Source organism: Haliaeetus albicilla, chromosome 7 (assembly GCF_947461875.1).
Source record: "Haliaeetus albicilla chromosome 7, bHalAlb1.1, whole genome shotgun sequence".
NCBI classification, from domain to species: Eukaryota; Metazoa; Chordata; class Aves; order Accipitriformes; family Accipitridae; genus Haliaeetus; species Haliaeetus albicilla.
Window position 1 is genome coordinate 27,412,398 of NC_091489.1, and position 26,393 is coordinate 27,438,790.

General features: G+C 38.6%; 1 protein-coding gene across 2 annotated transcripts; it reads left to right on the forward strand.

Moving 5' to 3' along the window:
* The first annotated feature begins 2 nt into the window (after positions 1 to 2).
* ACTR2 (actin related protein 2) lies at positions 3 to 25,681 on the forward strand. Of its 2 annotated transcripts, none has more exons than XM_069787491.1 (9): positions 3 to 167; positions 6,475 to 6,585; positions 12,127 to 12,342; positions 16,453 to 16,525; positions 18,909 to 19,045; positions 19,854 to 20,003; positions 20,717 to 20,862; positions 21,266 to 21,398; positions 22,602 to 25,681. In XM_069787491.1, the coding sequence occupies exons 1-9, from the start codon at positions 120 to 122 to the stop codon at positions 22,770 to 22,772; spliced, it is 1,185 nt and encodes a 394-aa protein (XP_069643592.1). In that variant the 5' UTR covers positions 3 to 119; the 3' UTR covers positions 22,773 to 25,681. The 2 variants fall into 2 exon arrangements, with proteins under 2 accessions (XP_069643592.1, XP_069643593.1); XM_069787492.1 differs by lacking the exon at positions 3 to 167 and adding an exon at positions 421 to 443.
* The last annotated feature ends 712 nt before the right edge of the window (positions 25,682 to 26,393 follow it).

Genomic DNA, 26,393 nt, shown 5'->3' on the forward strand with positions numbered 1-26,393 from the left:
CGGCGGGCGGCAGGGCGGGCGCGCGGGCGGGGGGGGGCCCGGCGGCGGAGGTTGGGGCGGCGGCGGCGGCCGGGTTTGTGTCTGTGTCTGTGTCGGTGCGGGGACAGCGGCGCGCAGGGATGGACACGCTGGGCAGGAAGGTGGTGGTGTGCGACAACGGCACCGGGGTGAGTCGCTCCGAATCCCGGGACCCGCCCTGCCGCCGGGCCGGGCCGGGCCGGGCCGGGGGTGGGGGGGGAAGGGGAAGCAGGGCGACTCCCCCCCGCCCGCCCCGGCCCGGCTTCCTGCCGGCACACCCGCGGGCCGCGCCCGGCCTTGCCGCCGCCGCCACCGGGCCCGGCCGCCCCCAACCTCGCCTCGCTCCTAGGCGCTGCCCGGGGCCGGCGAGGGCCGCGCCGCTCTCCGCCAGCCCCGGCCCGCGGGCAGCCGCCGCAGCGCGGGAGGTCGGTGCGGGCCCGCGGAATGAATGGGCGGGGGGAGCGCGGCGCGGAAAAACGGCCGTCCCGGCGGTTTGCCGGTTGTGCGCTTGTTTCTAAACCGGCTGAGCAAAATCTACCGGGCGGGGGGGGTGGTGTCTTCGGTGCTGTGTCTGGTGGGCGGGTATTGTGTTATGCCCCCCCCCGCCCCCGCCGGCATTTTGCCGTTTTACCGTGAATATCTTATTTCCCTACGAAACCTGAGCAAGTCTCTCTGTAGCAACGAGCGTTTAACACAAAATACCGATTTTTAAAAAAAATTCTGAATGAGCGCATTATACGTTGACCAACCAGGGATGTGTCCTCTGTATGCAGGATTATTAGTTCTAGGGAAATGTTCGGTGGGTTTGTTTTGGTTTTGTTTTTTGTTTTTTTTTCTTTTCTTTTGCGGCTGCTGGCCAAAATGGAGCATCATCCTTTCATTAATACTTTCCTGATCTGCAACATACTCAAAATTGGCATTTTTTTTAATCAAGAGAGCCCCAAAGGTTTTCTCCGCTTCCTTTCACCTTCTCCGCCGCCCCCCCCCCCGTGAGTGGGCAGGCACCCGCTAGAAATCCGTCCTTTTGTCAGTGGTACGCAGGCTTTGAGGCGCTTTGACAGGAAGTGAAAAAGATACCATTTTAAAGCAAAAAGATAAGATACTGTAGGTGGATATTCCCCCTCATGTTTTGTTTAGCAATCTAGGGTTTCCCCCAGTAAAGAAGTATTATGTGGGGAGTTAACAGAGCTGACAGCATGTGAAGATATCTTGAATGGCAAAAAAAAAAAAAAAAAGGACGTGTGGGGTTTTTTATAAACACTTGAAATAAAGAAGATTTTTTTTTTTTTAAAGCCAAGGAGGGCATAGTTGAGACAAAGGATGTCGCTGTTAGAGATTCAGCATCCTGAATTAGAAGGATTTCCAATTAGCATCTGAAATGATTAGAGTGGTTCAGGAAGAACAACATCATATTTGACAATTCTGGGGTTTGACGCTTCTGATCTTGTTTCTCCTCCTCTAGCAAAAATTATCTTTAATAGGGCTGGGGTCTGGAGCCTTTGGGCACTTTTTACGCTATCATTTAGAAAAAAGAAAAAAAGAAGGCATTTATCATTTTCTTCTTACAAAAGGATGTGGAAGCTTTTTTGTAGTTTGTGTTGGGTTTTTTGGTTGTTTGGGGTTTTTTTTTCATTGTTTAATACTCTTATTGTCAGGCCCATATCCAAAAAAAATTTTCGAGGTTCATCCATTAGTGTGGTCCTTCACATAGCAATAAATCATTGAGTTGTAAAATGTTTAGTATATCAGTAGTGACGGCAGTGTTGTGCTTTGGCTGGTGTCAGTAAGGTGTGAGGCATGGGGTAGAAGCCATTATTTTTACCCAATTTTCCATGCTGTGTTTGCAACACAGATTTTGTGCAGTGTAACATATCTGTGTGTGCTTTTAAATTGAGAGACATCTTGGAATGATATGGGTTTTTTTTCCTCTGTGAGTTGTACCAGCAGGATATAAATAACTATAATTGTGGAAGGTGCCTTTATAGTGCCACTGCGGTGCCGAGAGGAGGGGCCTGTGTTACTTTACCTTGTGTTGCTTTGGGTTGTGTTCAGCCTCTAAGCAGAAAAACATACATATGGAAGTACCTTGGCCACAGAGTTTACTGTGTGGGAGAGCAGAGTATCAAGAAATAATTGTTAAATTAGTAAACTCAAAGTATTTACATTGAATTGGGATAATGAAAGTTGAAGAAAACTCCATTCAGTAAATCTTTCAAGCCTCAACTGCGTATTGAGATTATCAAGTAGTCCTATATTGTCAAACCAGTATTTTTATAATAATATTTTTTTCTCTATGACAAAGAAGAGATGCTTTATGTCAGAGTGATTTCTGATACACTGTGATATGTCATACTTAAAACCACAATTGAAAGTAAGTCTCTTGCCAGTGCCAGAAATATTACATAAAAATGGAGAATATCTTCAGAAAAATCAGATGAGATTTTAACTTTAGGCTTGTCTTTGAAATTTACTGTTCTTGTTATGCTGCAATAGGACTTATAATGTATCTGGCTGCAACCACTCTTTGAGGAAGAGGTGACTAGAAGGAAGTTCTTGAAACATGTAATGTAGGAGAGAGGCAGGCAATGGCACCTCAAAGGTCTAAAGCATTAGTGATGGATGTTCTTATTGGTATAGGACAAATGGTAAATTACTTAGCGGCCTGTAAAATTTCTCTAACTGTGTTTAGGGTTTTTGTTTGAGAGTTGCATCAATGGAAAGTATCAAGCACAGAGACCTGATAAGAATATTAGTATTCATTTTAAAACTTGTCACATGACCTGTTTGTGAGCTTCCTCATTCTTTTTGTTTGAAAGAATACTTATACATACAACTTCTTACTATTTGATGACTCAGTAGGAAGTGAAAGAGTTGGTATAAACCACAGTGAAATGGAGAAGAAACTATATATGGTAAAACTTCTTACATACAAGGTCTTGCACACAGGCAAGCTAAGTAGCTATTCTTAAAACATTCTGAATGTATAGCAAATGCATGCAAAAATGAATGATGATGAATTTTGTCTTCCGTACAGAGATGGGTAAATTCATTGGGTGTTGGTGTTTTTGTTCAAGACATGATGTATACTAAGCATTGTACTGAAATTATATGATAATTGTTCCAAGGGGGTGCACAATAGGAGATGGAAGAGAAACAAGCATGCTATACTTAAATTTTACTAGAGAGTTTCAAACTGAGTGTGGCAGGGACAGTAAGTATTTAATGTCTGGCACTAGAAAAGAGAAGCTGATTAAGTTCCAGACTACTGCAGTTCATAACACTTAATTGAACATTTTGGAGGATCTCCTTTAAGGGGTGGGAAGGAGAAGTATCTTATGTTCTTTGTACCCCTTCAAAATCTAAAACTGTCCAGGATCTGTTGTTATATCTGTGTTTGTTAGGTGCATTTACCTATTGGTAGTTTTACCGAGTCTTGTTCTTCAGCCATAATATCCAATGTTATGTCATCACAAACCTACTGAACCAGCTGAATATTCAGTATCATGTCAGGGAGAATACTACAGTGGGGATGCCCTCGCTGATGGGGAAGCTGACGTACAAGGCTGACTTGTTCTCATCTTCACCAAATGTAGCCTGGAGGGGGAAGTTTCAGATTTGAAGGGGAAGAGACAGTTAAAATTCTACCCCTTCTATCTGCTGCTGAGTTTATCAAACTTTGTAAAAATGTCATTTTTTAAGGTGCTCTGTTCTGGCCTGAAGGAGGTAGGGAACAGACCACGAATGTCCAAGTTTAATCTTGCTCATTGCAGTTCACATGGATTAAGTCTGGTTTTGATTGTTTTAGGCTGGTTGGAGAAACGACAGTCTGCTTTTAAAATCTAGGATTTATTAATTGCCAACATTGTTAACTACTTGGGAAGGTGTGCCAAGGTCTTAACACAGAAAGGGGCTGGAAGTTACTATTACAGTTCAAATAGTAAGAACTTAGAATAGTGTTTTTGTAGGTTGGCATTTTCTAGGTCAGCGTAGTTGTATATTTTGAGAGGTATTTTTAAGGTTGGCCAAGACGCACGCACTGATTTTGTGCAGTAGTCGTTTTGGTCACCTGTCTCAGTGGTTGCCCTATAAATCTCGGGGTTTATTTGCGTAGTTGGCAGGATTTAGAAGTGTGGGTAGCGGAGCTTCGTGAGGGGTGCTGCAGTAGCTTGAGTTGTAAAGACTCATTTAGGTGGTACTGGTCCTGTTACTTCTCTTGACCAGCATGGTGATGACTGGTAGGGAAGTTGCTTCATGCTGGGGGAAAGAAAAGGAGGAAAAGCTGCAAGCAAATATATGGGTGTAAAGGTGCATGGGCTACCTGGAGGTGCTTATAGTTGTACTCGGAACAATTTATGAAACCCTAAGCTGGAGGATGGGATTGTATGGGCTGTTTTATAGAACTTCCTTCTAGCTTGACCAGGTCCTGCACAATGAAATTTATAACAAGCATACCTAAACACTTGTCATTGCAACAAAAATTGTGTGATTGCCCTGAATGCAGTGATTTGCCAAGTCTGAAAGAGAGCTTATTTTTTTAAAAGATTTGGACACCATTATTTGGACTTGGCTCAGTCCTTCAAAATGTCTCATGTTTCCTCTGGTATCAAACTTTGGTAAAGTCTTCTGATGTATTCAGGTAGTGCGATCCAGAAATGCTTGTGGCTACTCTGCTTTCGCATAGCAGCACTGCGTTCTTGAATACACAGATAAGATCTGGGTAAGTCCTAGGTAATTCTGGCCTTAATACAAGCAAAAGAGTTGGTAAGTACTTGCCTGTTCAGAAAACATGGATTGAAGTAGAATAAGTGAAGTATACACAGTGTCATTCCTCAGGTATTCCAAACAGCTGTGCCTTTGGAGACAGCAAGCATTGAATGGGTGAAAGAAATTAGGATCACAAAAAAAATTCCCTTCCCCCCTGTATTAGCCCAACTTTAGTTAAAATATCTCTTGGCTCTTTCTGTAACTGGCTTTATAAATTTCTTTCCAAAACAGATGCCCTTTTTACTGCAGTAAGGCGAATAATTTAGATCAACAGAAAGTGACTTTTCATGTTACTGTTAGTGTAATGGCAGAATTCCCCTCAGCTGCAACTAGCTGTACTCTTTTCTGTGATAATTGTTTCAGTGGCAGTCTTCAGAAAATGTTTGTGAACATTTTGGAAATTCTAGCAGATGGCTTTTAATACAACCTGAAATGGATAATTAAATTTTGGGGCAGGGTCCTAAGGAGGCTGTGAATTGTCTGTCCTTAGAGGCTTCCAACACCTAACTGGTCAAAGCCCTAAGCAACCTGGTCTGAATTCAGTGTTGACTGCTTTGAGCCCAAGGTTGGACGAGACGGCTCCTGAGGTTCCCTCCAACCTGAACGATCCCGTGATGCTGTGTTACTGCTGTTACCGTTGAATAATTTTGCAGATGAACATGCATAATGTTTAGTTTGGGACTGCAGGATTTTGTTCTGGCATGCTGATACAGCGCAGTACTCAAAGTATGCATCAAAAAGAGAAGCCTGCTCTATATGAACTGCAGGCTGAACATCAGAGTATGGTATATGAACATCAGAGTAGGATAGCCAAAGAGCATAATTTGCTGATCCCCTTTAGCTAAAATTGTATCTTCTTGCTGGCACATTTAAAGTTCTTGTCACTAGAGGAAGCTCAATTGTAAAACTTTGTATATATTTTTTTATGCTCAGTTATTCCCCACTGTTTTCTTAGTGTATATGCTATCTTGGGACCCAGTGATACAAAGCTTCCTTTTGTACATATTTTGGGTAACAAATGCTCTTTCAGAGTATCCTGTTTGGTCTGAACTACCATCAGCTGAGGTTTTGGTTGTGCTGTTGGTTTTAGAAGTGCTTACTGCAAAGTCCTACCTTTATCCTTAAAAGAAACCCTGAAAGTTATGAAACACTGAGAAATCCATCTGAATTGCAGACTACCTGCTAGTTCACTGTTAAACACTTTTTATAACAGCATTATACCTGAATTCACAAGGGTTTGGTTTTTTTCTGGTGTGTAATTTGCTATGCTACTGTGTGCTTTAATTGGAGAGGCAATTTAATTTGGTCTCATTGGGTACTCATTATAAGGGGATCCATTAGAAAATGATGGATTTTGGGTTGTTAGAGAATTTTTTTATAGAGTGGCAGGAAATCCAAATTCAAACACTGGACTGTTTTACACCTCTCAACATACTTAGTCGTTTTAATACTGTTTCTCAAATAATCTGACAGTCTAGATTCAGAAAACATTCTGGAAAATACTTTAATTCAGTTTTACAGTTCTACACATCATCTGAAATGTGCAAAATTTATTTGAAAGTATAAATCTAATTGGTTTCCGGTGGGACACATGCTCTTAAATTTGGGCTTTTAATTTTTTACTCCAAACCAGGTTTCTGTTGGCAAACAAAAGTAATGCATGTTCTGATAAAATTATTTATTCCTTTTCAGTTTGTGAAATGTGGCTACGCAGGCTCAAATTTTCCAGAGCACATTTTTCCAGCTTTGGTTGGAAGACCCATTATAAGATCAACTGCTAAAGTGGGAAACATTGAAATCAAGGTAAATTTTTTTCATTATTATTCCTTTCTGACACATAAAAATATTTAGGGCAGCTTTTGACTTATGTAATGTTTGGAAATGCCTTTCCCTTAATTCTCCTTTATGCTGTTTCACTATCTCTTGATTAATTTCTGTATTGGCCTGTCACAAACTACAAAGTTATTAAGAGGGTAGTCTAAAGCACTGGAGGTCTTCAGATAGTACATCTGAGGAGGCAGCAGGTAGGGTTCAGGTGGTTCTGGGCAAAAAGGGGCTTCAGATGCCAATATGTAAATGTTGTCAAGATTAGAAGGCAGAAATCAGACCAGAAGGGGGGTTGATGTTTGTCACCGAGCTGTACTGTGAGATTCTGAGACAATGCTGAAGAACTGCTGGAGCTTCCAGGTCTTTCTGTGCTGTTTGCTTTCTGCTCACAATTGATCATCTGTGATCTTGTGCCAGACTTTTAACCTTGGATGTGTTTGCATTTCATTGTTTCTATTGTTTTTCTTTTCTTTTCTTTTTGCTGTTGATAGATGTAGGCATTCCACACCAGTTAGAGATGGGGAGGCTGTGCTCAGGCCACTTTGTCTTGGGATGTTATTCCAAGCTTGGAATGGAGTGACACACAACTGTTTGAGAATCTTTTTCTGAAGTCTGGGGAGCTATCATTTCTCCCTTTATTTTGTAATTACAGAGTAATGCTTCAAATGTTAGTAGTTGCTTCTGCAATACAGGCTTCAGTAAATGTCTTGGCCCTGCTGTGGTTACATCCTCCTTTCTTGCTTCTCGCCATGCATTCTTACCTTGTGCTGGTTGTACTGCTTGTATAGTCGTGTGGTGAGCCACTTTTAGTGAGCTGATCGAACTGAAAAAGAGTGATTTCTTTGTCAGGTAAAGTTTTGACTACGTAACTAGATAGTTGTGCAAGCTCCAATTTGAGAGCAAGGCAGAAGAAGCAGGAACTAGAGGGAGAAGCAGGAGGCAATGCAGAACTGTAGAAGCCCTCACTTGGGCCAGTGAAGGTCAAGTAGAACCACACATGTACAGGCTTTCAATTTTGCTTTCCCTGTTGCTTCTGAGCAGCAGGTTAGTAAAAGGAAAAAAAAACCCATCTGCCCAATCTTGTTCCTTATTTTCAGAACCCTATGGGCGACAAGGAGAACTTCAATTATCTGATTTCTGCTGTTGGCCTGTTAAAAGTTAGTCACATCAGCAGAAGGCCGTACTAGGAAGTCAAGAGGATCAAAGACATCAGACCTTTCTGAAATGCTTTGTGGTTTTTTTTTTTGTTAGGTTTTTTTTTTTTTAAATACTGCAATACCATTTACCTTGTGTCAGCTAGGACAATTTGGTCGAAAGGATGGAGATATTTCCCTTTCACAGTAGGCAGGAGGTTTTGTAAGAAGAGGGAAAATGTCTTCCTTTCTCTTGCAAGACTTGGAGAGGTGTTTCTTCGGATATCTACTTGAACTTAATGTGAAAATTTCTTTAAGGAGGTCCTCGTAAAGTTTTATGAAAGTTACGCAGTGATTTACGAGTCTTAAGTCCAAGAAAAATTCTCTTGCATGAAATCTCATTGTTGAAGTCGCGTTTTCTTTCCAGCTGATCTGATACAGCCTGTCCTGCCAGTTTTTGATCCTCTGATTATCTGATAACTTAGTTTAATGTCATTACAGATGACAGTGTGGAATTGGAAAGATAGGAGGTAAAGTCGGTGGTTGCTATGAAATCAGTGCTAAAGAACCAGCAGACTATATATAATTTTGCATGCATTGCCCATCTTCTGCTTGAGCGTAGATCACATGGGTGTATTTCTGAGTGTAAACTGTGTCTAGATTCTTCCTAGAAGTTTTACAGCATCTGCCTGTAATAGCTTGTCACTCTTTCTTAAGGAAACAGTGTATCAAGAGAAGAAATCCCAGCCACAGGTAATTTGGGTATCCCAGTAGGATAATAAAATAGGAAGACTTGTTAAGTGTGAGTGCTGTTTTTCTGTGTGAGAATTTTGCAGATTTCCTAAAAAAATGTATTTTAGCAGGTGAATTTTATGCCAAAATTTAATTCGAGCCATTCACTGCAAGTTCTTACGGGATAAGTTTAAAATTGACTAAAGGAAGCTGGCAAGAAGATTATCAGTTTAACTTTTCAAAACTATTCAGAAAAGCTGTCATTTCTGTGAACTTCAGAAACTCTGTGAAGAGTCTGGAGGTTGATAAAACAGTGGTTATCATCCAGCTATTGAGTTACCAATTTCAAGTTGCTTTGTCCATTTTTTCCTTCTGGATTATCATTTCAGGCAGCAGTGGGGATATAGTTTTTTCTCCTACTCAGAGTCCCCAGTTCAGGACATAAACACAAAAGTTCAGTTATTAGTGGGATTATTTTGCTTAAAATTGCAACCTTAAAACTCTAAAACTAGAAGCATAGAAGGCAGGACAGATAAGTAGCTTTGACTATTTGAAACAATCAGGATTTGGGGGCAGATCAGACCCAGCGAGTGACCTGCTGAGCCATAGTTCATGTCCTACAGTTCTGCTCAGTTTCTGCCAAAGACAACCTGGAGAAGGTCATTCTCTGGATATGAAGTGAGGAAGAAGGCCATGCTCTGACCTGCCTCTGTGGTACTGCCTGTGCAAAGGCAGCTGCCAGAAACTGTACACACTTTCCTTTGACACAACTTGCAGAATAAGTAGATTTGCCCTAATGGTGCTGATAGTTATCCTGTGGCTTTTGACAGCTTAAGTGACTCAAAGTGAATTTAATCAAAGGAAGAAAAATCTCAATAATCATGGAAATGGCTTTAGTATGACTTTGGACAATGTTTGTACGCCTACACTTCAAATATCTCATAGTGCTTCCTGGCTGCTTTAATTATCTTCTACCTCTGTAGCTTGCTATAGGGAAAGAGCTTTGAGACGCTGCTCTTAATACTGCACTTCATGATTGCTTATTTCCATTCTGAGAGTAGATGCCATAATTTAAGTAAACGGATATCTCTTACCTGATTCTTTTGGGGTATTTGTTCCATGATATATAAAGAGATTAACCTGCTTATAGGTGAATGCTTTTATGTTACAGTTTTCAGTTCTTGGGTATTTAAAGCAGAATTTTTAAAACAAAATTTGAACTTAGCATTTGTCAGAGCTAGTTATGGTCAAATACCTTGTGCAGAGTCTTGTCTAGTTCAGATAAATGCCTTGCCCAGGGCAAAACTCCTGTGTTACAGAATATTTATGCACAGAATCCTATTTATGAGAAATAGTCAGACATACTGATCTTGTTTGCAACGTAAGATGCATAAACATGACATGCCACTGATATGTAGCAATAGCTTTCTTTAAAGAGACACTTTAATCTGAGATCCTGAGAATGTTAGTTTGGCTCTAACTAAACTAACTCAGATCATTTCCTGCTGTACATGCATCTCTTTTCAGCCTATTTCTACTGTATACTTAAAATAATTTGAGAATTTCATTTAGGCCTTTTCTGACTTTCTTGCTTCTACCTTCTTTCTTCACCTTTCTTGACCTGTTGAAGTAGAATAACAAAAAGATGGTAAGTGAGGTGCCCCTGTGCTGTTTGTTTACCATTTTTGCTTGATGGGACCTAGTAGCTGTTATGTTATTTTTTGATGCTATTCATTGTTTTGTCTTGTCCTACATTTTACATTTGAATACATACTTATTTTGGACGTTGTTCATTGCTTTGGTTTACTAGCAACTAATTCATGAGAATATTTTATGTATTGCTTCTAAATGCTACATAACCTGTAGTTTTGCAAGATATAAGAATAACTCTTAAAGAGCAACATGAGCTCAGCATCTTTAACAGTAGAAATTGCTATATTTAACATTACAAACCAAGAGCTTGAAAAAACTTTCAGATTTCAGTTAGACAAATATTACTGAGTACCAAAGCGGTGGAAACATTGAATATCATGATACGGGTTCCTCTCTGCAAATTCAGTTGTGCTGTCCTTCTTCCTCTTCACCTACCAAGCGCACGTTTGTTAGTGTGCTCTTGAGAACAATTGTTCTGCCCTTTAACTTTGTTTTAAAAGGATGTGAAAGTTTTGCACAACCTTCATTGAACATTTGAATAGCAGCTTTTCCTGGGCTATGTCCTGTTTGACAGCATAGAGCCTCAAAGAACAATGCACAAAAAAGGCTTCTGGTTTTTCTAACTGGTGGAGTTTCTGTCGTCTTAAATTCTCAGGAATAATGTGGCTGCATGGTGGAGTTTTCATAGTATGGTTTCACTAGAGTACATTTGATTTAAAATGTTAGTCTTGACTTCTGTCTTCTGTACAGTGATCTACTGTGCAAGGGAAAACAAAATGCCTTGCCAGGGAGAGGGGTTGGAAGAGGGATGGTTTGATTTAAACTATTTTCAGTTGACTTCCTTTTTATATAGTCAACAGTAATTGTTTAGATTACTTCTTAAAAAAGGCATTATAAACTGGACGCTAGGTTTTTTTCGTTGTGCATCTTTTTTCCATAGCATTAAATAGTAGGTTGAGTAACCCTCAGTTTGAAGTTTTCTGTGCCACAGTAACCGCAAACTGCGGTGTCATGTTTTTGTATGAAGCAGCTGGGTTTTTGCAATGAAATGACTGTAATATTTATAGGTATCAACAGCACTGTTTCCATATTAATATGTTTTTACAGGCTAAATATGAGCAAGTCAGTTGAGGCTTCTTTAGAAAAGTATGGGATGTAATAAGGAGCAAAGCTAACATGTTACTGTGCATACTTCCTCTGGGAAATACGTGGGAAAGGAGAAGATATGATGCTACTAATTTGAATATGCAATGTTTGCATAACTAACTATAATAAACAGATTGCTTAATCAGTGTGAAATGACTATACAAACTATGCATTAGTTGGTTGTATTTGTGTAAGAATGCATTGCTGGGGTTTTTGGCTCGGAACTTTTGGCATGAAACAGACGAGGGTATATTTTGTATTTAGATGTGTCTCTTCACACCCTACTGACATAGGCAGTATGTAAACCATTGTTTCTTTTAATGTCTAGTGTGGAACTTCTAATCTCTTACTTGCTTTTGCTACTGTTCAGTATGCTTATTCACCACTCATTATTCCTGTTTTGGTATTGTGCACAGAAATTTGCAACATGCATGGAAAAATAATTCTGCCAATCCCACCTACTACCCTTATGTGCTATTTTGCATCTTGGCCTTTTGAAATTAGCATTAGATAAAAGAATTTTGGAGGTCTTGGTGAAGAAATGTCTGTACTTATAAAGGTCTTCGTGGTATCTAGCTGTAGCAGGGTTTATTGGTTTATTTAAGGTTAATTGGAGGATGGAATTAACAAAGTTTATTTTGGTAAAGGTTTGGGATGGGTAACAACCAAATTTAAATACTACATGAAATATGTTCTACTTTTCTCCTAAGTACCTGAAAATGATTCTAAAATGTGGGCATTGTTTAAGAACACAGTTGGACACAAGCTGGAGCAGTTCACTGTCATTATTGAGGATTTTGGTGTTTGGAAAACTTTGCAAGCACTGACGTGTTTCTATATTAAAATTTTACAGGATCTCATGGTTGGTGATGAAGCAAGTGAATTACGCTCAATGCTGGAAGTGAATTATCCCATGGAGAATGGCATAGTTCGGAACTGGGATGATATGAAGCACCTCTGGGATTACACATTTGGACCAGAGAAACTTAATATTGACACAAAAAATTGTAAAATACTACTCACAGAACCTCCCATGAATCCAACTAAAAATAGGGAGAAGATTGTGGAGGTATGTCTGTCTAGTAGAAACTGATATATGCTGTCATTGAAGCATCGCTAAGAGATTTTAACTTCTTGGAACATCTGATAACTGAGGCAAAGCAGTACTCCTGTTTTCTAACCAAAACTCGTCTTCAGCCATAGTCATGAAGGCTACTGTGGTTAAATTCAAACAAGCTGATCTCATTCAAAAGCTATAAGCAGGCTTCTTGTCTCAAGCCATATCCACAGTAAGACACAGAACTGGAAATGTATGTTTATCTTCACGTATCTAAGATATATTGATTACTAGCTATTGGATTAATGTTAATTACTTTAAATGACTTGGACTTCTGTAAGCCAGTAATGCTTCAGAGGAGATTGAGGCTTGAGCAAGATGATGCTTACCAGATGGAGCACTGTTATTGGAGGTAGCTGAGACAAAGGTGTGATGACAACCAGTTCACTAATCTTTGATTAATGATAGGGATTATCAATGAAAGTCTTCTAAGAAGGAAAGCCTGGTTCTTGGATCCTTGATCTCACAGTGCTGCCCTGGGCGACCTAAGCTCCATCTGAACCTTGCATTCATGTAGGTTGTCAAATGTATTTTGTTTAGCTCAAACCACGTGACAGACTCAGTTTTGAAGAGCAGTAATGTTTGACGTGAACAAAAAGTTTAGTTTCCTGTTTTGTTTTTCTTCTCAAGCATCATAGGTATTTTCAATTAATGTAAGTATTCAGTGTAACAAAAATGTAATTAAAAAATGTGTAGTTAGAGTAGCCGACAGGGCAGGGAAAAATGGGTTCTAAGTCTGAAACCATATCCATTTATCAGAACTTTGAATATGAAAGCTTGTGTATATTTTTTTCCCCAAAAATTTGTTGCTTAGTCTAGTATGAATTTATCATTAGCTGCTGACCTTTCCTTTAAAATACTTTTTTTGTCGCAGCTACAGTAGTGTTTTCTGCAATGTGGCAGTGAATCTGTTTGTGCTAATCTTTTCTTTCAGTGACCTGGGAGCAAATGAAGTGTAGTGAAGTTGGAAAAACTTAAGTGAAAAAAATCAAACTGTACAATCTAAATTCAGCATTTCTTAGAAATTGTGGGCATTAGGGACCTATTGCATTAGGGACCTATTACCTAAGTATTATGCAATGCAACATTAGTAATACAGTCTATTGTATATCAGTCAGCTGTGGTGTGATAGACATTATTCTGGGTGGCCTCCATGTAGCAAGAATAGTTGAATTTCCTGTTCAGGCTTCTTTGCCTTTCAGCTGTCTACAATAGTATTCTTGTTTCTGTTTTCCTGCTAAACACAAAAGGCTAGGTTTTAGTTCTTCTCAGACTGAGTAATTTTATACCATAAATTGAAAAGTCTTGTATGGCTTCTGAAGTCTGATAAAATATTTGCATTGCTCCGTTTGCACTTTTTTTTTTTTTAAACCACTCCAGAGATTGTAGATGCTTGATCATGATCCAGAGGATTAGGAAGACCTAGAATCTGTTTTTGTAAATTTAAATCTGAGTTAAACAGAAGCTTATTGCTTCTATTAATATTTTGAATGGATTACAGTGTTATGAAGACTAGCAATGTCTACTTTTTAACTGCAGCATATTTATAGTCTTTCAATTTTTGACATGGACTCCTAGTTTTCAGGGAGGCTAGCCCAGTATGAAGCAGAGGACTGAATTAAGATTTATTTTTTTCTAAAGCCTGAAGTAAATATAATAATGTCTCCACATTTTGTGGTACAGTGCAGTAGCACTTTAAAATAAAAGCTTAGTCATCTGGACCATATCAAGATGATAGATAATTATATATGCTGTACTTCATTCTAGTAATTGTCTCTCCTCACCCCATTTTCTCATCAAACTCAGCTACATAGTAACAGCAGCAAGTGTTCAGTAGACAGCTATGTTGTAAAATATGTATTTTAAAAGTGCTCTTTCATTCTTAGCATGTACAAGACATTGGTTGCTCCTCAGCTTAACTGAGTGTTTGCTGTTTGTCTCTATCTGCTGCATTCTTATTCTGTAGTACCCTTAGGAGCAGCCAAACTGTAATGGCATATGATGTAGCTGTAGAGATACTCTAGCACAGTCGCTTCTAATCCTAGTATTCTTTATCTTTTTTTCCCTATTTTTAATTCTTCCTTTCTATGCCCAATTAGAACATCACTTTGTAGGTAAACCAAAAGCTGTTGTCATGAGAAGGAAGAATCTTCTCAGGACAACATCTTGCTCAGTGTTTACACCTTAAGATTTGTTAACGTATATGTCCCGTGTCAAGGTGTTTTTCATGTCAAATAGAACAGACCTAGATGTCTTGAAAGAAAGAAGAACCCCGCACCAAAGGCCTGCATGGAAGTTATAAAAGGATTTTGCAGTGGCTTCTAGGATTTAGTACAACATGTGAAGGCAGTAACTAATGCCGTTTGAATATTCATTTTGTTGTATGAAGCTAAAAATTTAGATTTTTCTTAAACTAGTTTTTCATTTTGTAAGCACTGAGGTTGTTTGAAAGACTCATCGATTGGAATAGTGCTGGTTTTAGATAATGACTACTCAAATGGGATCTCTTTTTGAGTTGCTGCCCTTTCAACTGTTCCTTTTCTGGCAGACACTTCTGCTTCTTGTTTCTGGAGGTATTGCGTACGTGCTAAATTTTGGCCAGTACGGAAGTTACTAGCCAGCCTTGAAATGTCTTGCTCATGCTTAGCCCGTGCATCTGACTACTGTATTAAATTTCCTTTTATAATACCCAGTTCACACTGGGGGTTTATAAAAACCCAAAGCGTGATGTTCTCATGGCAGGGTGCTGTGCAGCTCCCCCTCTGTGTTCCTTTCTGCTTGACTTCTGCTATGCTGCATGCTTACAGCAAATATCCCGGGAAAGGTGGCATCAGTCTTCCCAGGGGTTTTGCAGTGTGCTCGATACAGCTATGAAATAATTAACTTGACTTTGCAAGGATCGGGTTTTTTATATGGGCTAGCCATTTAAAATCACGGTATTGTAACGGAGCAGGTTCTTTAAATAGTTCAGAATTCTAAAATTGTCAGACATCAGCTTTTTTCCTTTAAAAATATTTAGCTATCTTTTACTTGAGCTGTGGGAGTACTTAGGATTTAATCAGCTTCTAATCCTAGAAATTGCAGAAGTGCTCAGGAGGCTGCAGAATAGCAAAAGCAAAACTTCTGTATGTGCTGAAATAATCGGAGTTCATCTGTTTTTCCTGGTAAAGCATTTTGAGGGGAAAACTGCTGTATGGTATGATTTGTTTACTTGGCCTTTTTTGCATTTATAAAGAAGACAAGATCCTATAAACTCTACATCCTTTAATCTTAGACTGTTTCTTCACTGAAACTAGTTTAGTGGTTAGGGGAACCTAGTCCACAAGACAGGCAGTTACTTTTCATGTTTCAGTAAGAGTTCTGCAAACCTGTGGCTTTCTGTATGTAGCAACAGAGTTAGCCCTACCTGTGCTATTTCCGTTATAGTGGGTTTTGCACTAATTCTAGAAGTTTGTTATCAGTTGTGCTTTAAAGAAGGGAAGAAGGTGGCCCAGATGCAGAGAACAACCTGTGACACCACACTGATTCTAGACCCATATGCGTAGGAGTGTTTGGTCTTTACTTGACATAGTCTGCAGTTGTGCACAGTCTGTAGGGCTTGATATGAAGGAGAAAAAAAACCTCTGAACTTCATTAGATTTAGAGCATACACCTTTAACAAACATTTCATTCCCAAGTCACATTTCAGTAATGAAGTACTTGGCTGATCTACAAGTACTGCCTCCCACTCATTAAGCACTTTGGAAAACAGCTCTAGTAAAGCTGCAGAAATTGGTGTGTGGGTTTCTTGAAAGTATTCACTTTCATTGCTAAACGGACGTGGAATATTTCATATGGCTCATCTTGTGTGCACAGGTAATGTATAGAGCTAAATGTACTACTTACTGCCATAAAGCAAGTAGGTTTCAAATGTGTGTAGAATCTGTATGATGAAATTTCTTGGAAAGTGTTTTTTATTAGTAAAAATACAGAATTCTAGAAATACAGTTTTCAAGCATCTATGAAACTTCTTTTAAGTATTTGGCCTTTTTTTGGATGTTAATTTTTGCCTTCATCTTACAGGTTATGTTTGAGACATACCAGTTTTCTGGGGTATATGTAGCCATTCAGGCTGTTCTTACTTTGTATGCTCAAGGTAGGCAAAGATAACTTAAAATCTGTGTGGTTTATAAATGTGTTGCTGAGCCAAAGTACTAATATGGTATTAATGGGTCTTGGATTTAACTCAACGCTGTTGAAAGTAAGCTCAGTTCTGACTTACGGGCTTGCTTTTTGTTTTGAGGAACTATTGATAGGTACTGTTATTGGTGTTATTTTCATGAACCAACTGTGGAGATACGCTTGTAAATGCGACAACCTGGTTTATCAAAACTGTCATTGTTTAAGGGTGTAGTCATTTAGCCTTTGGCATCAAGTCTTAATGACGTACTTTTGATTTTCTAATAAAGGAAAAATTTATTACCATAAGAGAATTTCAAGATGACTAAGTGACTTTTTTTTTTCACCTGAAAATAGTGCAAAATGTTCATTCTTTTGCTGTAGATAAACTAGAATAAGTGATCCTCAGCCTGAGGAGAAAATTACAGCTTCACTGGATTTGGTAGAAATTCCAACATTGACTTGAATCCATCTAGGATTTTAAGAAGTTACTCAAGCACATCAGGTCTAATGACATGACTCCTTACATCTGTTTAGTAGTGGCTTGGTGTATTTAGCTGACACATAGCAGGACATAAATATCCTTGCCCATTAACATGTCACCATAGTTTCTGTGTCCAAGAGCAAAAGTGATGGAGTACTGGGAGGGTGGTATTGTTATGCAAGTCATTAAAACTAGTTGGACCAAAACCTCTTTTGCAGACCTGGATATTAATTTTGTTTGCTGCGATCTGTGCTATTACTGCCCCCCCCCCCCCCGCCTTGTTTTTTCTTTGGTTTGGTTCCTTGTAAGTATTTAATTGACTAACATATACAGTCTTCAATTCTGCTGTAATTGTATTTTACCATATAGTGCTCAATTACTTTGTGAACAACAAAATGTGAAACAACTTAGAGCAGTCCACAGTGTTTCTATATACTATCACCTAAAACAATGTTGAAGACCTTCTGAGATATAAAAACCAAGTGGCACATAAATAGAGCATTTGCTTTTGAAAATAAAAGCCCTTTAAAACATCCTACTTATTTATATTACATTAAAGATTAAAGTAGTGGCTAAAATTACATACAGTGCCTCATTTCAGTGCATCACATTTTGTTGCTGCTGTTAAAACTCTCTTAAGCCTAATTGTTGCTTTTACCTGGAATTCTGCGTGCTCGTGTGCCTTTTAAAGGCAAAGGGGTTTATATATCAAAACTGAGTTTAATTAGGAAATTCTTCAGCAATTCCTCACAACAGTCTTTTGGAGTTAGGTGTAGTCCCTTGTGACTGACTATTTCCTTCCTTACTGCGTGTGTCCGATTGCAAACACAATGAGACTTGCATGGTGGTTATTTCAGTTCACTAATAAATCTGAAGATCTGATCGCACAGCTGAACCAAGGTGTGTTCTTTGGTTCGTTCGAGACAGATAAACAGAAAGCAAACAAATCGGTTACAAAGCTTGAGCAAATCACAGTAGCCAAACCAATGCACCTTGCCAATACATATTAAATGTTCCTTCATTATTTTAAGGTCTCCCCTTAAAATATGTTTTCTTGCTTTAGGTAGCTTATGAGAAACTACAAAATTGTTTTCTAATCAACTTTCACCATTAATTGTGCTTCTTATTTATTTTGTTAGTGAAGTAAAGAAACTTCTGTTTCTACATGCCTAGGACATCTCAGTTTTGTACACCTTAGAATTTAATGGGTTTACGGTAAACTTTTTTTGCCTGAGTTAATTTCTTGAGTCTATGAAAGTGGACCTTATTCAGCCTAATGCTATTTCTGTTGGGAAAAAAATTAGATGTGTGCTGTATAGTCCAAATATTCTCTACCTTATGAAAGCATTGTTTTGTTTTTTGAATACGAGTCAAAATCAACAAGTCCTAATAATTGTAACAAGGTGAACTTGTGGCCTGAATACCTCTAGGTTTCTTCATATTTGAGAAATTAATATGAGGTTGTGCATACACAGCTGAATCTGAGGAGGAGTTTGTGCCCCAACAAGCATTTAATGATCTTAGATACTCTCTTTAATTAGAGCACAATTTAAGATGTCAAAACACCAGATAAAGTTGTGAATGGTAGAGTTATAAGCATCTAGGAAAAAGTAGAGGTAATACTTAAAAAAAAAATGCATGAAAGCATTTGTTACTATGAAAAAATTAAGTTTAAAATCCAGCTGAATGGAAATAACTGAATTTTAAATTGTGACTACTTTTCCCAAAATGATGACTAGGGGAGCAGAGGTTGTGTTAAGATTACAATGAAAAATGCTATCTTAAACTCGCTACTATTCTGCTCTATTTATGAAGGTGCTAATAAAAGTTGTACCTTTTTTTTTTTCTTTTTTCTCCTTCCTTCCCATTCTTTCAGGTTTGTTGACTGGTGTTGTTGTGGACTCTGGAGATGGTGTAACTCATATTTGCCCAGTTTATGAAGGCTTCTCTCTCCCTCATCTCACCAGACGGTTAGATATTGCTGGGAGGGATATCACTAGGTACCTCATCAAGGTAAACTGGAAAGAATTTTTAAGGTTGAGGCTGGTATCTGTGGTACATTGGTTCAAGTTAAAATCCATTGATAGCAAGAAACCACTACATATTTTCCCTTTATTACTCATATGTTAATTACATAAAGAACTCCTGTATTGTCTGTATTACTTCAGTCTATCCTTATGTTTCCTCATCTAAGTCACATGTGATATTATTGATACTATTCAGAGACTTCACATTTTCTTAGTGGCAGTCTTGTAGGAAGGGATTTTGTTCCATATTTGGGAAGGAAAAACTCAAAAGTTGGCTTTCTTGATACATAAAATGAAAACAAGATTGTATTCTATCAGTTCTACTAATTTATTTTCAGGAAGACTTCTTACAATGTGGAAAATAGCATAGTGATTCTTTCCTGATTATTAAATAAGATAGCATGTTTCATAGACTATTTGGCCAGTTTTCTAAATATAAGCAATATTCTGGATTGACAAATCTTACGGTTAAACTGGAATATTGGAGTGTTCTGAAGTGAAATCCTAAATATAAGAATTATTTTGGTTATCTCTCACTTGTCTTTGTAACAGTTATACTGAAAATATACTGAAAGTTGTAATGATAATGACGAAGAAAATTTCCCACACGGAGTAGTGCTGCTGCTATTCTACTTCTCTGGTAACAATGGATACACTGTGACAGATTTGACTTAATTTGCAGTTAAAAAAGGGAGATGAACTTTTAAAGATATGTGTTTGAATGTACCCATCTACTCATGAAGAGATCTGGACTGTTCCTTTAACTTACTGCTAACCTCATATGTTCCCTCTAGCTCCTCTTACTGCGAGGGTATGCTTTCAACCATTCTGCTGATTTTGAGACTGTTCGCATGATCAAGGAAAAGCTGTGTTATGTGGGATACAACATTGAACAGGAGCAGAAACTGGCATTAGAGACCACAGTACTAGTTGAATCCTACACGGTGAGTGTTTTGAGACAGCTTTTCTTGTCCTAAACTTTATAGCAGTTTAAATTCAGGTAGCATTTAGCTTTATTATTCCTTCTAAATTTTTCTTGGCAGTAGCTCACTTCCCAGACATAGGAGTCTGTAGAATCAGATTACTTGGTTCTGTGAAAACTTGTAAAAGCTTTTTTTTTCTTTTCAGATTTTCCATAAGATTTTGTACTCATTTTTGTCATTGTAGATCCTTGAAACTTGAATATTATAGTACAGGAGCTTGTAGAGAAAGTGGACTTACTCTAGCGTGTCAGATTGTTCCAACTTCATCCATCTAGCAGTGACACGTATAAGACTGATATCTGGTGACACGAATGGTAAACTTGCTCTTAGTGGAAACTTCCTGTGATCACACATGGAAGAAAAGAACTTACAGGAAAGCATTACTATTGCTGTAAGATCATCTTTTAAATTGTTATTAGGAGTCGTATTGCAAGGAAATGTTTGGTATGTCAGTATTGATGTATCTGGTCCCTGATGTCTCTAAGTGAATTGCATAATGGTTGGAGAATTTGTGCCTTCTGTCAGTAGTACTGAATGACTTCTTGCAGTGGTGACAATTATCAACAATTTCCTGTTATAAAACATTAGGGAACACTGTAGGTCATTTCCTCCTGATTTGTTTAGTATCCAAGCAGCTGAATGTAGTCTTCTAAATGGTGTTTTTTCTTCACTAGCTCCCAGATGGCAGGATTATCAAAGTTGGTGGAGAACGGTTTGAGGCACCAGAGGCTCTCTTCCAGCCTCACTTAATCAATGTAGAGGGGGTTGGTGTGGCTGAGTTGCTGTTTAACACCATCCAGGCTGCTGACATTGATACCAGGTAAGAGCAGAACACTTAAAATCCTGTCTCAGGGTGCAGGGGTGATGCGAGAACTGCAGTCACACCAAATACATCTTTTGCTTTAGACACTAATAAGTGCACTGCTGGGGGAGGGTGTATACTGGGAGTGGGGCTCAGTCTGAGATCTTGAAGCTTAACAGGTTGTCTGGAAACTTGACTATTTTGGTATGAATAAGCAAGGATAAAATCTCAAAAGCACAATATTCTTTTTACTGCTGCTTTCTGGGATGCCTGGAAAAGCATGAGCAAGTCTGCCAAACTCATGCAAAGTCTGTCTTTGTGTAGTGACCGTTTTTTAGATTTGTATTTACTCCCCTGTATGTACATGTACCTACTTCTACTGTATGACACTAGAAAGACTTTTTTTTTCCTTTTTTTTCAGGTCTGAATTCTACAAGCACATTGTGCTCTCTGGAGGGTCCACCATGTACCCCGGGCTGCCTTCGCGACTGGAGCGGGAACTTAAACAGCTCTACCTGGAACGAGTTCTGAAAGGAGATGTGGAAAAACTCTCGGTAGGTACCGAGTTGCTGCTTTGTTTGTGTGGGGCTGAGGTTTATCCTGAATCCCCACTAGAGGGAACCAAGTAGTCAGAAATGACAGAAGCTGCGAGTGGCCCTCCATGCAACTTGCAAAATTGCTGCCTCTTGGATCTTCACGACTGTTTCTTGTATAGGTGGCTTGTGTGTATATACTTGCAATAGAGCCACCTTCTAGTCCATGCTAATAGCAAGTAATTTCTGAAGTCTTGGGTTAGTTTTGAATGTAAAATGGGCTGATAAATGCTAGGGCACAACTTGTAATGTAGGTTAAACAAAGCTAATGAGTTTGGTTTTTTTAATCTGTGAAAGTTTTGGTTCATGCTATAAGTGAAATACTCAAAAGTAAGAGGCTAGAGTTCTCACACACCTTCAAGTGGAATAAATTACCCTTGTTCCTTGGTTACTGTGATAAGCAGACAACAGCCACACACATGTTACAGAGGTAACACTGCATTGTAATGCTATCTGCTTTTCAAGGAGGAGATATTTACAGAGAAAATTCCTTTGAGTGGAGTTTGTAATGTTGAACTGAATAGAACTTCGCTGGTTCTTAATACCTGTTCTCTAAAAATCTTCTGCAGCCGTATGGAATAGGAGTCAATTGTAGAGAATGTTTTAAGTCTAAGACAATATTTCACACATAGCTTTGACTGTACTAATTTTTGCTCTTGAAGTTAGAGCTTTAGCATTGAAGAATTGAAGGGAATATTAATTAGTTAAGCTGGTCTAGATTGTGTAAGTTTAAAATCTGTTCCATTTGCCCTTCTGAAACTTGGTATAATTCTAAAATATTTTGTGATTTGATGATCTGGTAACTTCTGATAATTTTAGCCATTGAAGCTTAGGAAGTATTTTGCTCTTTACCGTGTTCATGAAATGCAAAAACACGGTCTTTAATTTTGTGTTCTGACTCCTGGGCTTTTTGTGGATACACTGAAAGTATAATTTTGGGGGAAGTGTCAATAGCTGTCTCTAATTTCCAGTGCAAAGTAGTTATTTTACTTTGGTTGCACAAGCTGGAAGCTCATGCAAAGTGCCCTATGCTAGCATTTCAGTTTTTTGGTGCATTTTGCTCACTAAACAGTTTCCATTTCATTGTTCTGGTGGAAAGCACAATTTTATTTTGGAAGGCTTTGTTTCAAGAATCCTAGTAACAGTTTCTTTTCTTTTTCTTAGAAATTTAAGATTCGAATTGAAGATCCACCTCGTCGAAAGCACATGGTGTTTTTGGGTGGCGCAGTTCTAGCAGACATCATGAAAGACAAAGACAACTTCTGGATGACCCGACAAGAATACCAAGAAAAGGGAGTGCGTGTGCTGGAGAAGCTTGGTGTGACTGTTCGATAAATCCCAAAGCTTGTTCCCATCACATGTCTAAAGCTTTTTTCTTTCATTGCCAATCTCTGAACTCACTCAGCTACATGCTATGGAAAGGCCTGTCTGTGGCCTTTTGACCCAAAGGTCAGGTTTTGTTCTGGTTTCTTGGGGTAGCTTTTGTTAAATGTTTCTTAATGTGGCTAAATTTGACTATTAAATTTGACCACTTCCCTGCAAACAAAACAGAGCAAGAGCAGCCTGTCTACTTCATTGTTCCTTCCCAGTAGGCAATTGGGTAATTCTGGTAGGCTTTTTCTTCTGGGTTTATTGCTGTAGTACTGCTAGCTTTTGTCTCTAGTTCACAAGGGGTTGTGTGCCTTTTTTAGCATCAGAAAACCTTTAAACAGGACTTTTTGCTATTGGATCATTGTGGTGGTTATCTTTGCATCTTTTTGCCTCTCTCTACATTAAGATTTTTTTTTTTCTTTCCTGCAATTAGAAATTTTGATTAAACATTGTTAGAAACTAGTTTAACTAGCTGGAATGGCTTTAACACACTGTTTTGATGTAATGTGGTTCCATATGCACTGCTGCCTAAACTGGCTTCTGAGGTGGTTTATCCTTAAAGGTGGTGGTGGGGCTTTCATACTGTATTTCTCTAAGTGAGCATGTACACAGTTGCCACAAATGGAGAAACACCTGATATTCTGGCAAATGTAAATTTGTGGCCTTAGGTGTCTTTTTCTGGAGGGAGGAGACAGGTTTGAGCTGTGTTGCTTTTCTGTTAAGGGACAGCTGGGGGTCACTCTGACCAAAATTGCCTCTTTTTATAGCTAAATTTTGGTACCATTTGTTGTCTCAGCATAGGGAGCAAGAATGTTAAATTAGCTATTCTGTAATTGTTAAGAAACTTGGATATGCTGAGACAGGAGCCTCTAAACTTCTGAAGAGATTTAATACTTTCAGAAATGCTTGTGAAAACTGTAACTATATATATTAAAACCCCCCAAACTAAGTTTTAAAAGTCTGTTTTAAGTGCTTGTATGTACATCAGAAGCACTTCTATTAAACTTTACAACTATATTAACGTAGTGCCAAGTACTTACTGCAAATGAATATTTCAATGACCAGTGTTTATTGCAGCAAGCAGATATTTATAAACAACCACTGGCAGTAGGTTATAAAGAATGACCTATATTTGTTCCAGTTAAAAATAACATTGGAATATGAGATGTTGGTTGGTAAATATCCACAATTCATTTTGTTCAGTCTTGATTTTTGATACTTAACATGGGATGGGGAAGGAAGTGAAAACCAGTGATGAAAATGCTGTTTCCAGAAAGTACATTAAAGCTGAGTTGTTCTGAAAAATAGAAGTTGTCACTAGTAATTATCAGCAATCTTCTCTGAGTATAGTTGCCTGTATTTTCTCCTACTAGTGGACTGGTAACTATCTTTGCAATAAAATCTGCCTTACATAAATCGTAGCAAAAACTGCTTGCATACGAATGCCAGTTAGACTTAGTTCTACTTTGCTTTTCATGGAAATATTATATCACTTCTTACTGGTTTTCCAAGCCTACCATAACATTTAAGCATAAGGAAGTTAAGGTCTGCTTTTGACTTCCAAACCTTGGAATGTATGAGATATGCTTTCATATACTTGCCATTTGTCTACATCTTTACATTAATAATTGACCCCAGGAACATGGAAATATTAAACTCCCTTGGATTCTTAAAATTTGCTTTCTTTCTAAATCGAGCAGACAGCTTCCTTTTGGCTGAGTGAGCCAAACAGGCAGAAACTATGTCTGCATTTCTTTAATAACAAGACAGTCACTATAGTATTGCTAGTAATGACCATTTAATTATAGGTGGGCGGGGTTTTTTGCAGCTATATTTACTCTTAACTTGAACAATATGAATTTACAGGCATGCCGGTCATGCCTCAGTGCATGCACTTAAGCAGTTACTAGATTTTTGGGGACATGAATGTAAGGGGTACTCTGAATTCCTGTAGTCTTCTGAACGTTTAATACACAAGATTTAAAAATGCTGTGGGCTTGCTTTAGAGCTATGGTTTCTCATGTGACTGTCTATGGGCTTTTCGGACAGTGTTGAGAATCATGGAAATAAACCAAAGAATGACTTAAAAACCTTTTTTGAATGACAATCTGTCATGTGATTATTCAAATCTAGACCTTGACCCTGCAACCCCTTTTCTAAACCATCTTCTCCCCTGTTCATTGGCTTTGGTTAGGTATGTGCATATTTCAGTAAAAGTTTTGGAATTTGGCCCTTTCACTAGAGACCTTCACAGCACCACGAGTATAAATGTCAGTTGATTGTGCAGAATCTTGGGTTTCCATGGAAACTCCGTATATATTAAAAAAAAAAAAAAAAAAAGGCAACTAGTATTTTAAATCACAGCTATCATGGATTCAGAAGAACGCATACGTAATCCAAATACTGAATGGGGTGTTCCAGTTGTGCTCTGTGTGGTTCTTCATGTGTGTGTTTGCACACATGAGAGTGTATGTGTGTGTTCTCTCAGCTGACAGCTTCAATATTGCTATGAAAGCAATCTGGTTTTAAAGTTTCAGGGTTTTTTGGTTGTTTTTTTTTTTTAAGACCAAGTAACTTGAGTTGTATTTGCAATATGCTTCAGCTCCTATAAAATTAGAATAGAAGATGCTGCGTCAGTTGTAAGTTTTTTGGGAACACCCTATTTTTAATGTTAAGCTGCTTCAACACCACCACCACCCCCCTCCCCCTGCCAGTGTTCTAGGATGTTAACCGGTGTAACACAAATGGCTTTTTATACAGTTCTGAATAATGTTAACACACAACACTGGTTGAGACCATGAATGGAAATAAACATCTATTTAAATTGACAGGTCTTTTCAATACAATAATAAAATCAGATTTTTTTCAAAGTAGATTATGTTTGCTTTGTTTCCTTTGGGAAATCACAGTTCTGTCAGCTTTTCTCTAACTTCCATCACAAAACTATTATGAGCTGCTTATTCTGAGGAAATCTGACATGACAAAATAACACATTCCCTATTGATTGCTATCGTAGAGTGAGAAAAGCACCCCTACTCCATTCTCCAGCCAAGACTCCCCTCCTTCCATCCTAGTTTCTTTAAAAAGAAAATAAAATCCTTATGCTTGGACAGGAATGTTTTCTAGTTAAAGCTTTATGCTCGGTACTGCAAAACGGGAAGAGCCCTCAACTTGTATTGATTTCAGTATCCCTGGCTAAGCTCAGAAGCAACATAATGATGCTCTGTTGAGGAAAAATCTTGGCATTGCGGCCTCATGTGCTACTTTACCTGCATCCCTCATTTTAGCTGATAGAAGAACTGTATGAGGGGGCATTTAGAAGGATGCACTGATTTGCAGCAGTTCTTGCACCTGAAATTTTGTAATTCTTAACTTGCTGTGTGGATTAGTGGCTGACCCACTAATCATAATGCATTTATCTGGCTTTTGAAATGAGCTCAGCCAGCCTTTTCACCCCAGCTCATTGTACATGCTGTTCTGTGTGTATGTTCCCCAGGCATCATGTCCCCATGTCACTCTTTTCTCACAGCGAACCAGTACGTGCAGTTTGGCTCTGGGTGTATCTGTCTCAGTGGCTAGGTAAAA

Coding starts and splice junctions, on each gene's coding strand:
- ACTR2 (XM_069787491.1), top strand. CDS start 120: ATGGACACGCTGGGCAGGAAGGTGGTGGTGTGCGACAACGGCACCGGG. Junction 12,343..16,452: donor ATAGGGAGAAGATTGTGGAG/GTATGTCTGTCT, acceptor TTCATCTTACAG/GTTATGTTTGAGACATACCA. Junction 21,399..22,601: donor GAGATGTGGAAAAACTCTCG/GTAGGTACCGAG, acceptor TCTTTTTCTTAG/AAATTTAAGATTCGAATTGA.